Genomic DNA, 14,032 nt, shown 5'->3' on the forward strand with positions numbered 1-14,032 from the left:
GGTGGCACATGCCTATAATCCCAGCTACTCGGGAGGCTGAGGCAGTTCATCGCGTGAACCTGGGAGACAGAGGTTGCGGTGAGCCGAGATCGTGCCAAGCCGAGATCGCGCCAAGCCGAGATCGCGCCAAGCCGAGATCGCACCATTGCACTCCACAAGAACGGAACTGCATCTCAAAAAAAAAAAAAAGAAAGAAAGAAAAAGAATCGCTTTCCATAACCTAACTTCTTTTTTTGCCTTGTGTTAATCATTGGCGTAACTTTTTTAATATACCTTTCTTATGGTAGTTTGGTACAAGCTTTTACTTTTAAATTCCTAAGCTCTGCCTTTGTATCTTCTGTTTATGCAGGAAGTCTGTTTCTGTTTCATGCTACTGCATGTAAGCAGAATGACAGATTTGAATCGGAGCAGAATTTTATTTCTTCGGGTTATTTTCTCAATTTCTCTTTGTCCTGTAAAATCTTTCTCTGAAGTACCTAACTTTTATTTGTATATCATAGCTACAAAATAATGGTAATGTCAGACCTCAGTTCAAGTTGTTTTAAGGAAATTTGTACCTAGAAGTATTGGGAAGAACCGGACTTTGGAGTCCTTTAGACATGTATTCAAATCCTGACTCTATTATTTACTAACTACAAGATTTGGGGGCCGGGTACGGTGGCTCACACCTCTAATCCCAGCACTTTGGGAAGCTGAGGTGGGAGGATCACTTGAACCCAGGAGTTTAATACCATCCAGGGCAACATAGTGAGACCCACTCTCTACAAGAATAAAAATTAAAAAGTTAACTGAGCATGATGGCACATGCCTGTAGTTCCAGCTACTCAGGAGGTTGAGGCGGGTGGATGGCTTGATCCGAAGTGGTCAAGGCTGCAGTAAGCCATGATTTCACCACTGAAGTCCAGCCTGGCTGACGGAGCAGGACTTTGTCTCCAAAAAATACAGAAAGAGATTCGGGGCACCTTACCTAAATTTTTGAGCCTTAGTTTCTTCATCTACAGAAATGGGATAGTCACAAGGCTTGACAAATGATTTATGTAGAATGCTCAGCATATTTTAAATGCTTAAAAAATGTTAACTCCCCCTCCATGCACACATTGGCACCCTTTTGTGTATGTATGCTTTTGCTCACTCTTATTCTATGTAGTGATAATATAATTGAGGTTTTGTTTTCTCATTCATTAATTCAGGCAACAGTTATTAAGCAGTTACTGTTTATCAGGCATTCTGCTAAGTGCTATCTGGGGCTATAGAGATGAGACCCATTCCATGCCTGTTAAAGAGCTTACAGTCTTGGGGAGGGGCAAGGATGGCAAACCAATAATAACATTACTGTGTGATCAGTTCCCTGAGGACATACAATGGAAGTAAAGAGCTCAGGCCATTAGTGACACCTGTTTTTGTAAATTAAATTTTATTGGAACACAGCCATGCCCATTCATATACTTGTTTCTGTCTGCTTTCATGCTACAGTGACAAAGTTAAGTAGTTTCAATAAAGACGGTCTGGCCTGAGAATCCTGAGATAGTTACTTTCTGGTCCTTTATGGAAGAAGTGTGATGATTGCCTTAGACTGTTGTGAAGAATTGTTATAAGCAAAGTGATGAGGCCTTCCTCCTCTTTGTGCTCCTTTGCACGTTCCTCATGGCCTACCTGTAGTATATGTGATTCCTGTCCCCTGCCCCACTTCTCTTCATGCTGTTTTTGCTGTGTAGCTGCTCTAAACAATATGGACCCTGTAATACCCAGCAGTCATGAACAGGGCCCCAAGATTGTCCATTGGAAAGCCTTATGGGAGATAACAGTAACTTGAGAGATGTGCTATGGTAGTAAAAGAAAGATGAAGTGAGGAGCTGATTATTTTAGAATATAATTCTGGGTGTATGTGGATGGGAAACAGACTAAATAAATGTTCAGTGTCACTTCCTCATATCCTGTTTGATAGAGATAAATTTTCAAGGAAGGGAAGGATGTTGGCAAGTGGGATCAGAGAGGAAGCATGCAATGATATCATAAGAAACATTCACACTGGCAAGAAACCAGGGCAGTTATTTAAGTGTGTATGCTTTGAGGCATAACCCAGAGTTCCCACTCCTGCTGTAATCAAGTTGACTTACAGTCGTAGTGTTGTGTCCAGTGAGCTACAACTGTACAACTACTCTTTTTTTTTTTTTTTTTTTTTTTTTTTTTTGAGACAGAGCCATCCTCTGTCACCCAGGCTGGAGTGCAATGGTGCAATCTTGGCTCACTGCAACCTCTGCCTCCTGGGTTCAAGCAATTCTCATGCCTCAACCTCCTGAGTAGCTGAGACTACAGGCCTGTGCCACTACGCCCAGCTAATTTTTTGTTATTTTAGTAGATAAAATTACCCTTAACTCTTGATTGTGAATGTTTGATTTGCTCTTAGATTCCAGAGATCTGGTTTATAAATAATTTTCTTTTTGGGCTCCTTACACCTCTGCCTTGAGCTGAGTTCACAGACCGCTTGCTGCAAAACTGAAACTGGACTCCCTGAATTCTACTTTGTCCTTGTTCCCTTAGCTTATGCCAGCCAAATGCTACTTGGGATTCCTGAACTGTCACTTGAACATCTAGGCTTTGGTCTTTTGGATTTCCTTTTGAATCTAGATAAGCCATATTCTCTTGTACACTGATTAGACCCTAACCTTTGCCTATCATTCCCTAAATTCTGAACCTCTATCTAATCTGACCCTGTTATCTGTGTCCTAGAATGAACATAAAATACCTCACTAAAAATAATTACAGTCCAGGCGCGGTGGCTCACGCCTGTAATCCCAGCACTTTGGGAGGCCAAGGCATGCGGATCACCTGAGGTCGGAGTTCAAGACCAGCCTGGCCAACGTGGCAAAACCCCGTCTCTACTAAAAATTCAAAAATTAGCTGGGCATGGTGTTGCATACCTGTAATCCCAGCTACTGCAGCTACTTGGGAGGCTGAAGCAGGAGAATCACTTTAACCCAGGAGGCAGAGGTTGCAGTGAGCCAAGATCACACCACTGCACTCCAGCCTAGGCAACAGAGCGAGACTCTGTCTCAAAAATAATAACAATAATAATAATAATTACACCTGTTCCTATTCCTAGCCTGTTCCTATTGATGTATTTGTGCTGCATCAATACAGCTATCTGCTGATAAACAGCCATATATATAGCTATTATATATATATGGCTGTGGTGACTCTTCATTAAACTTCGATAGCAGCAGTGTTTAAGGTCTCTCTGAGTTCTATGGTGATAATGATAGTTTCTGTGGACCAGTGCTCTTTTAATTTTTTTCTTTTGGCAAGAGAATTTTAAACATTTTAATGTATTTTATGTTTTTCTACCTCTTATTGGTTTGTGTGGTTTCTAAATTTAAAATTAGGCTTATGTAGTTTAATACAGGATTGATGTATCCAGAACTTCAAATGTAGGGATGCCAAATATTTCGATAAGTAGAATTAACTAGTTAAAAAAAAAGTTAAATAGATTGTAATTTTGTAACATTTTTAGACTGTAATAAAATATTGATTTTTTCATATTTCTATTTAGTTTTAATATTATAGTTTTGTTTGTAGCAAGCATTTTAAAGATAATATTTCGACATTAATGATAATGAAGTCTCTGACTCCTGGCATTTTTTCTAAAGATCAAAATTGATATTATTTGAAAAAATTATGAAGGAAGCTGTCTTAGGACATACAAAGAATCTCACTTTGGCACTGACATATTGAAGTGAGGTATATAACTAATTTCAACAGGATTCACAGTCTGTGTTCTTGGGTTTCAGATCTAAGAAACAAACATGATATCACTTATTAGAGCATATCCTTCTTTTCTGTCTGCTTCTAGGGTTACAGCTGAAGTAAAGCACAACATCACCAACACTGTGGTATGCAGAGTGCAAGGGGAATGGAATAGTGTTCTTGAGTTCACATATAGCAATGGAGAGACAAAGTATGTGGACTTGACTAAATTGGCAGTGACGAAGAAAAGAGTGAGACCTCTGGAGAAGCAGGATCCATTTGAATCCAGGTATGTCATCCTTGCATCTATCCAGGAAAGAGTCAGATGCTCTGAATCTTAAGCTAAGCCTTTTCACTAACTGGTGACCTTGGCCAAGTCACTTCACAGGTTGCATCAGCTTTGTAAATTGAAAGCATTAGTCTGATCTGATGTTAAACCCCTTGCCAGCTGTGAGATTCTTTGATATACAGTCATATTTTAGTAAAAACCAAACATTGTAAATGGAGCAAAAATATTAAAAACATTCACTGTCAAAGAATTACTGTGTGTATCATAAAAACTTTATCATAAAAAATTTTGTTATATTATTAACAAAAAGACAGGCACCCCAATACAAAAACTGGGCAAAGGATGTAAAGAGGTGGTGCACAAATATCGGAACATCTTAAATGGTAAACCACGGAAATGAAAAATTGTTTAGGGTAATTAGAATTCAGAGGTACAGGGCCGGGCGCGGTGGCTCACGCTTGTAATCCCAGCACTTTGGGAGGCCGAGGCGGGCGGATCACGAGGTCAGGAGATCAAGACCACAGTGAAACCCCATCTCTACTAAAAATACAAAAAAAAAAAAAAAAAGAAAAAGAAAAAAGAATTCAGAGGTACAAATTAATAAGACAAATTAGTTTTTAAAATAATAGCTCTTTGGGAAAAAGGTGTGAGCAAATGGGCATTTTCATGCTGCTGATTAGATGTTAAACCAGTGCAATCTTTGTAGAGGTTATTTTGGCAGTATGTGTCATAGACCTTGAAAAATAAAGTAGATCTATATCTGTTAATAAGGTACAGCTTCCAAAATATGTTGACAATGGCTACTTCTGGAAAAGAGTACTGGGATCTGGAATAGGAAAGAGACTTAATTTTTACAGGATTCCTATTTGTACTGTTTAAATTTTATGTCATGAGGGATTACTACTCTATCAATTAAAAATAGAAAAAAAAATATACAGGGAACCACTAAACATCTTACATTAAGATCACAAAAATAGAACCAAACAATTTCTAACTAGGTGTGAAAAGAGATTAAATGTCCACAATCAAACATTCAGAGTGGGTCAAAAAAATACAGCAATAATAAATTTTTAAAGAATTCTTACAGGGATTTATCCTAAGGAGAGGGTCTCAAAGTTGCTTTGCAGACCCCTGTTGGATCCTTGAGACCTTTTCAGGGCATCTGCAAGTTCACAATTTTTTTATAACAATACTAAGATATTATTTACCATTTTTCACTCTGTGGGCTCTTATGATGGTGCAAAAGGAATGCTGTGGGTAGCACTGGTAGGCCTTAGGACTAATCTAGGCAGTGGCACCAAACTCACAAGCAGTCATTATATTCTTCACTGCCATGTACTCGCATGCCCCTTTCTCTTAAGATGTCCTTGAAAAAGCAATACAAATTATTAGTTTTTTTAAATCTGGATTACTGAGTATGTCTTTTTTTTTTTTTTGAGACGGTCTCACTCTGTCACCCAGGCTGGAGTGTGGTAGGGTGATCTCGGCTCACTGCAACCTCCACCTCCTGGGTTCAAGTGATCCTCCTGCCTCAGCCTCCTGAATAGCTGGGACTGCAGGCATCGACCACCACGCCTGGCTAATTTTTTGTATTTGTAGTAGAAACGGGGTTTCACCATGTTGGCCAGGCTGGTCGTGAACCTCTGACCTCAAGTGATCCTCCCACCTCAGCCTCCCAAAGTGCTGGGATTACAGGCATGAGCCACCGTGCCTGGCCAAGTACATGTCTTATTAGTATTCTGTATGACAAATTGGGAATACGAATAAGTTATTTGTGCTGGCTACTGAAGAAATATAGTAGTTATCTGGAGGAAGAGCACTTGTATAATTTTTTGAGTCACAAGCAGAATTAATCACTTTGTTCATGAAAGACCATGTTTACTTAAAAGAATGATTGATAGACAAACTATGGTTCTTCTAATTTCAATGTTAGGTAGACATTTTTCTTGTAAATGAAAGATGTGAATGTGATATGTAAAGAAAAACAATTGACTGTATCTTACTAATAATAAAATTTGAGCATCAAGGCAAAATTAGAATTTTAGAAAATTTTATCTGCCACCATGAACTTGAAAACTTCCCAATTAGTTTTCTGGTGAACTTGGTACTGATATTATTGAGTGTGATTTTTTAAAATATTGTATAATATGTCAACATCTGGAAGATCTGCATAACTCAATGAACCAGTATTTTTCAAATGACTAATGCATGATATTACAGAATCATGCATGGATAAATGATCCATTCAGGATGCACATTAGACCAGTGGATTTCCATATAAGTTATTTGAAAAAATAATTGACATTCTTTAATTTTCCACATTGCAACTAGCCTTTTTAAAATTACCACTTGTCGAGTTTTGAAACAGTATGAAAGAATTGAATTATTTGAAAAATCTGTTAAAATATTTCTTCTGTTTTCAAACTGTATCTGTGTGAGGCCAGATTTATTTATTTATTTATTTATTTATTTATTGAGATGCAATCTCACTCTGTCACCTAAGTTGGAGTGCAGTGGCATGATCTCGGCTCACTGCAACCTCTGCCTCCTGGGCTCAAGCTTGCCTCCTGGGCTCAAGCGATTCTCATACCTCAGCCTCCCAAGTAGCTGGGATTACAGATGCACACCACCACACCCAACTGATTTTTTTGTACTTTTAATAGAGATGGGGTTTCACCATGTTGGTCAGGCTGGTCTCGAACTCCTGATCTCAGGTGATCCACCCACCTCGGCCTCCCAAAGTGCTGGAATTACAGGCTTGAGCCACCATGCCTGGCCCAGATTTTTCCTATGTATACTTTAAAGCAATATCACCACAGATTGAATGTATGGGCAGATAAAGAGATGCTTCTGGGCCAGTGTGGTGGCTCACGCCTATAATCCCAGCATGTTGGAAGGCCAAGGCGGGTGTGTCACTTGAGGTCAGGAGTTCAAGACCAGCCTGGCCAATATGGTGAAACCCCATCTCTACTAAAAATACAAAAATCAGCCAGGCATCTCTACTAAAAATACAAAAATCACCCGGGTGTGGTGGCGTGCACCTGTAGTCCCAGCTACTCAGGAGGCTGAGGCATGAGAATCGCTTGAACCCAGGAGGCGGAGGTTGCAGTGAGCCGACATTGCACCACTGCACTCTAGCCTGGGTGACAGAGCCAGACTGTCTCAAAAAAAAAAAAAAAAAAAAAAAAAAAAGATGCTTCTGAATTTTATTTGCTAAAATTTTGTAATGGATTTTAATTACAAATTACATATGTTTAATATGTAGAGCTGTTAAGGTTTTGTTTCTTCAGTGAGCTTTGGTAGTTTGTCTTTCAGGGAATTGGTTCATTTCAGCTAATGTGTCTTTCTCATCAGTGTGACTAAAAGTTTATTAATTTTACACAAAGAACCAGATTTTGGTTTCACTGATTTAATCTATTTTTGTTTTCTTTCTCATTGAATTTTGCTCTTTCATAAAATCTCTTTTTTTTTCTCTTTTTATTTACATTGTAAATAATTTGCTTTTTTTTTTTTTTTTTTTTTTCCTAATTTCTTACAATGGAAGCTTAGGTCAGGGGTTGGCAAACTTTTTCTGTAAAAGGCCAGTCAATTAATATTTTAGCCGTAGTGGACCAAATAGCCTCTCCTACAGCTACTCAACTCTGTCCTTATAGCATGAAACATCCATAGACAATAAGTCAATGGTGAGACATTGTTATATTGCAATAAAAAATTATTTACAAAAATGGGCTGTGGGCCATAGTTTGATTCCTGGTTTAGCTCATCAATTTTTTTTTCCTAAATGTTTAATGCTATAAATTTTCCTCTGAGGACTGCTTTATTTCTATCCGATGACTTTTTATGTGTTTTCATTTCAAAATATTTTCTTATTTCCTTTGTGGGTTTTTTTTTAACTCATGAACTTATTTACAAATGTGTTGATGATTTCTAAATGTTTGTAGAGATTTTCCAGCTGTCTTTCCATTATTTATATCTAATTTAGTTTCATTTTGGTCAAAGAATATACTTTGTATGATTTTAATTCTTTATTTAGGTTTGTTTAATGACTCTGAATATGTTCTGTCTTGGTGAGTGTTTCTTTTTGTTGTTGTTGTTGTTTTTGAGATGAAGTAGTGTCTCACTCAGTTGCCCAGGCTGGAGTGCAGTGATGCAGTCTCGGCTCACTGCAACCTCTGCCTCCCTGGTTCAAGTGATTCTCATGCCTCAGCCTCCCGAGTAGCTGGGACTACAGGTGTGTGCCACCACACCCGGCTAATTTTTAAATATTTTTAGTAGAGATGGGGTTTCACCATGTTGGCCAGGCTGGTCTCGAACTCCTGACCTCAAGTGATCCACTCACATTGGCCTCCCAAAGTGCTAGAATTATTCATGAGCCACCGCGCCTGGCCTTGGTAAATGTTTCATGTGCCCTTGACACGAATGTGTATTCTTGAGCCCAAGAGTTTGAGACCAGCCTGGGTAACATGGCGAAACTCTGTCTCCACAAAAAATATAAAATTAGCTGGATGTGGTGGCATGTGCCTGTAATCCCAGCTACTCAGGAGGCTGAGGTGAGTGTGTTCTATACATGTCAGGTCAAATGAGTTGACAGTATTTTTCTAGTCTTCTGTAGTCTTACAGATTTGCCGTGTATTTATTCTATCAGTTGAGTTTAGTTATTGAGATTGGTTATTAAAATTACCAATTACAATTGAATATTTCACTTTGTAGTTCTGCAAGTTGTTACTTCATTTTATTAGAAGTTCTGTTATTAGGGCAGGCATTTATATTTAGCATTGTTATGTCTTCATGTTTCTGTTTTTGTTTTAATGTCTTTCGTTATTTATGGAGAATTCCTTATAAATTCATTTTTATGTTTGAGCCATCTCATGTATCATTTTTTTAAAAGGAAATTTGATATTTGATTTTCAGAAATGTGTTAGGAAACCTTTTGGAGCCATTAAGATACATATGTAGCCTTAATTCTTTAAACTATAAGACCTTTGGCATACTATCCAGCACTTTGGGAGGCTGTGGTGGGCAGGTCATTTGAGGTCAGGAGTTCAAGACCAGCCTGGCCAACATGGTGAAACCCTGTCTGTACTCAAAATACAAAAATTAGCCGGGCATGGTGGTGCACGCCTGTAGTCCCAGCTACTCAAGAAAGTGAGGCAGGAGAATTGCTTGAGTCCAGGAGGCAGAGGTTGCAGTGAGCTGAGATGGTGCCACTGCACACTCCAGCCTGGGTGACAGTGAGACCCTGTCTCAAAAAAAGAAAAAAGAGAAGAGACAAGAACAGAAGAGAAAGAGGGAGGGAGGGAGAGAGAGGGGAGGGAGGGAAGAGGAGGAAGGGAGGGAAGGGGAGAAGAAAGAAAGGAAGGAAGAAAGAAAAAACAAAGATGTTTAGTAACTTTCTCGAGTAGTACGATCATTACCATAAATAAGTTTTAGAATATTTTCATCCTACCATAAGATCTCTCATGTTCATTTACAGTTAATCCCCATTACCCCCAGCCCAGAGAACCATTGACTTTCTGTCTCTATGAATTTGCCTTTTCTGGATATTTCATATAAATCATACAACGTGTCATCTCTTATGCCTGGCTTATTTCCTTAGTATAACGTTTTTGAGGTTCATCCATGAAGTATTAATTGCATGTATCAGAGGTTCATTGCTTTTTATTGCTGAATAGTATTGCACTGTATGGATATATCACATTTTGCCTATCCATTTACCAGTTGGTGGGCATTTCCAGTTGGGGGCAATGATGAATAATACTGCTGTGAACATTCTCCTACAAGTCTTCATATCGACATTTATTTTCATTTTTCTTGGGTAAATACCCAGGAGTGGAATTGCTGGGTTTATGGTAGTTTTATGTTTAACTTATTACATCTTTTTTCAGATGTATATCCAGTTGTCCCAGCACCATTTGTTCAACAAACAGTTCTTTCCCTAAAGAAGTGTTGTGGCAGTTTTTTTTTTTTTTTTTTTTTGCTTGAGATTTGTTAAGCTTGCCTCTCCCTGTGTGTGGCCTAGAAACACTCTGGACAGCGAGTTAGAGCACTCATAGGACCCCCCTCATTTGTTTCCTTTCTCAAGGATCACTGCTCTGCACTGCCTTTTGCTCAGTATCTGAAAACCACTATTGTATTATATGTTGCCTGGTTTCCTGGTTGATGAAGGCAGGAAAATAAATGTGTTCCCCATTATTTCATCATGTCCAGAAGCACAGTTGGTCTTGCTTACATTTCAACTTTGAAAATTTACTTCTCTTTTTACTTGTTAATTTCTAAGTTTTCTAAAAACAAAAAATCCTCCTTTTATAACCTGGAAAAATACAGATTATTTTTAATTTAAAAGAAGCAGAAGGAACAGCATCCTGGACATAACCATCAGCAGCACAGTATCATTATTCTTGGAATTCATAAGCATGACATTGTAGATGTGATTTAGGAAATGTTATTTTATAAAATTATTGTAATTTTGAGGGTATTGATTCTATTTAATTATCTCTTTTAAAGAATGCTTGTAAAATGTGTGGGTTTTGGATTTCAGGCGATTGTGGAAAAATGTGACAGACTCTCTGAGAGAATCTGAAATTGATAAGGCCACAGAGCATAAGCGTACCCTGGAAGAACGTCAGAGGACTGAAGAAAGGCATCGTACTGAAACAGGCACACCTTGGAAAACCAAATATTTTATTAAAGAGGTATGCTGTACATGTGTTCAAGATAAAAATGTATCTACTTGGTTGAGAACTTTAGCTTACTAGGCTTTGTTGAATTGCTATCACTTATACATCTTTATTTTTAAAAGTAGTATGGCTATATATAAATACCAACTGTTTTTGAGACCAGCCTGGGTGACCTATAGCAAGACTCTGTCTCAAAAAAAAAAAAAAAAAAAAAAAAAGCAGATATACCAGGAACAGATTCTAAGAAAGAAGAGTTTCTAACTGAGAACATCTGTATATCATTAAAAATGAGCTAGGGGTTGGCTGGGCTCAGTGGCTCATGCCTGTAATCCCAGCACTTTGGGAGGCCGAGGCAGGCGGATCACCTGAGGTCAGGAGTTCCAGACCAGCCTGACCAACATGGAGAAACCCCATCTCTACTAAAAATACAACATTAGCCGGGTGTGGTGGTACATGCCTGTAATCCCAGCTACTCGGGAGGCTGAGACAGGAGAATTGCCTGAACCCAGGAGGTGGAGGTCGCAGTGAGCCAAGATTGCGCCATTGCACTCCAGCTTGGGCAACAAGAGTGAAACTCTGTCTCAAAAAAAAAAAAAAAAAGAAAGAAAAAATGAGCTAAGGGGGCCTGGCACAGTGGCTCACATCTGTAATCCCAGCACTTTGGGAGGCCGAGGCGGGCGGATCATGAGGTAAGGAGTTCGAGACCAGCCTGGCCAACATGGTGAAACCCCATCTCTACTAAAAATACAAAAATTAGCTGGGTATGGTGGCACATGCCTTTAATCCCAGCTACTCAGGAGGCTGAGGCAGGAGAATTGCTTGAACCAGGGAGGCAGAGGTTGCAGTGAGCCAAGACTATGCCACTGCACTCCAGCCTGGCTGACAGAGCAAGACTCCGTCTTGGGAGAAAAAAAAAAAAAGAAAAAAAATGGGTTCTGGGGTGCCAGTGGGGATGGGGAGAACAGTTAGTACCTTCCGGATCATTTCTCTGTACTCCACCTGCTGCCCATAACTCAGTGAGGCTCAATCTGTAGCATTTTGGCGAAATTGGCAAAATTGCTACAAATGGTTCTTGCAAAATTAAATGTTCATGGGTCACAAACTAGATCCTCCCATACCATACCTTCTCACCTAAATCCTAGCTAAACCACAGGCATTGTTTGATGTCTTAAGCACAAAGACTTTATTCCTTCACAAAAACTTTTTTTTGAATGTGAAAATAGAATTCCATTTCAGTGAAGGTGTTGCTTCTAGTTTTGGTTACTGATTTTGATAATATTAGAGGGAAGACTCTTTTATCTTTTTATTTGTTTCAGGGAGATGGCTGGGTTTATCATAAACCACTTTGGAAAATAATTCCAACAACACAACCAGCAGAGTGACACATACTATCTAAAACTCGACCAAATGAGGTTCTTCTCTGTTTACCCTAAATCCTCCCAGAATGGAGTCATTGCACTGAGTGACCTGCTTCCTGATTACTCAGACTGAAACTCTAGCTAAACCTGAATGTACCTACTAGGGCACCATAATACTGCAGCAAGACCAAAGTGGTAAAGAAATACAGTGGACTTCTTACCAACCTGTTCATGTGATGTGAGCAATACCATCTTAAAACTTGTTACCTGAATCAGTAGATGAATCTTTTATCCAGTTCTTGCTCCTAAAATTAAGTTTGAATCCCCTATTTTTGCACAGGGGCAGCAGATACACACAACAATGAGAACTCAGTGACTTTGATTTCTTTGTAGTGAAAAGTGAAGTCTCTGTTTCAGAGTTTGTGTCTTTCCTTCTGTCCATAACTGAAGTATTCACTACTCTTCTAAACCAACCAAGAGGAGGAGAAAGATGACCCAGAAGTGGATTCAGCCATTGTGCCTGAAATCAGTGTTTAAAAAAAAAAAAAATCAACCAGGTTGTGGTAACAAGGCATTCTATTTCTTCAAAAAGACTGTATGCCTGTGTCTGAGGAACTTACCCATTATCCACCTCTGTTGGAACTCTCTTTTAAAAAGTACATTTGTAGATTGATCAGAATTATAACCATGGAGAATTTTTTCTTCTGAGCATTTTAATATACTTGAAAACAACATTGACTTGAAAAATTTCAGAGCATTTTTCAGTACCTAGTTTTATTAAATATTACACTTGAGAGACAATTTTTAAAAATGTGTTAATGTCAATATGATGAGATTTTAGCCTTTCTCCAGAACTAAGGCATTAAAGAATAGCAAATATTAAAAAATAAAACTGTTACTTTTTTCCTTCTTTTTTTTCACCTCTAGGTTAATATCCAGTATTATGTGTTATCCCTTTGGATAAGTATGCTTTATTTTACCTCTGTTAAAAATTAAAATAAACAATTCTATTCATATTTGTCAGTAATTCAGAACTTATATGTGTAATTGAACGTGCATGTAAGGTATGGTTTTATTTTATTTTTTTTGAGGAAATTTAAATGCTAAAGAAACAATGAAATGAAAAGGTATCAGGAGAAAAGATCAGGAAGTTGTATTCAGGTACAAATCTTTTTTTAAATAAGTATTTTGTTGAGGTTGAAGAATTGCTGGCAATGAAAAGAATAGAGCTAATTATGGCTTTCATCATTCATTCATGTATTTATTGAGCACCTACTTATTATGGTGCTCAACACTTGTTACTGCAAGCTACCTTAATTTCCCAAGAGTGGTGCCTTACTCTGTTTTTTCTGATATGGTCTTCCAATCAGTGTGTGTAACATACCTGTTGTTTATCAGCCATTGTAGGTGGCTGTGTCTGTTGCATCATCATAAGAAGTTTAAGCTTTGTGCTCTGATAAATCGTGTTCTGTTAAAGAGGTTAGTAGGATGAAAACAGCAAAACAATAATTTTTTCAACAAATTGTAAATTATAAGAAAAAGAGTTGGTTTGTATACAACAGTTTTAATGATTCCCTTGTTCATTTTTGCTGTGAAATGCACTGAAAAAAATCCTCAAAATGAGTTATAGTTCCTGTGTTGGGAAAATTGACAAATAATAAAACTAGAGAACAAACAATAATGCTTCTGTCTCTTTTATGAATGGAGAGAAATAGAAAGTTTATATTCAGTAGAGTTATTGCCCTGTTCATTTGAGAGGGGCATGGATTTTCTGTTTAAGTCCTTCAGGAATCTTCAGCTAGGTGGTAAATTTAATAAGAGTTTCTAAAAATCGAAATGTTTAACTTTTAAATATTCTGGAGATAGAAGAAGAATATAAAATGAAACCAGGCTGATCTGCATGCAGTGGCATTCACAACTAATTGATCACAACCAATTATAGATTTCTTATTTTGTTTATTGTG

At 38.1% G+C, this 14,032-nt stretch overlaps 1 protein-coding gene across 2 annotated transcripts in view; it reads left to right on the forward strand.

Moving 5' to 3' along the window:
• OSBPL11 (oxysterol binding protein like 11) overlaps positions 1 to 13,746 on the forward strand; it is a 187,775-nt gene extending 174,029 nt beyond the window's left edge. The window contains exons 12-14 of one of the 2 annotated variants that reach the window (XM_032149933.2): positions 3,851 to 4,033; positions 10,572 to 10,725; positions 12,027 to 13,743. In XM_032149933.2, coding sequence (XP_032005824.1) covers positions 3,851 to 4,033; positions 10,572 to 10,725; positions 12,027 to 12,092 — 403 coding nt within the window. In that variant the 3' untranslated portion in view covers positions 12,093 to 13,743. Of the gene's footprint in view, positions 1 to 3,850; positions 4,034 to 10,571; positions 10,726 to 12,026 lie in introns of both variants that reach the window. The other variant, XM_032149931.2, reaches the window with a different exon arrangement.
• The last annotated feature ends 286 nt before the right edge of the window (positions 13,747 to 14,032 follow it).

Source organism: Hylobates moloch, unplaced genomic scaffold (genome assembly GCF_009828535.3).
Source record: "Hylobates moloch isolate HMO894 unplaced genomic scaffold, HMol_V3 SCAFFOLD_4, whole genome shotgun sequence".
NCBI classification, from domain to species: Eukaryota; Metazoa; Chordata; class Mammalia; order Primates; family Hylobatidae; genus Hylobates; species Hylobates moloch.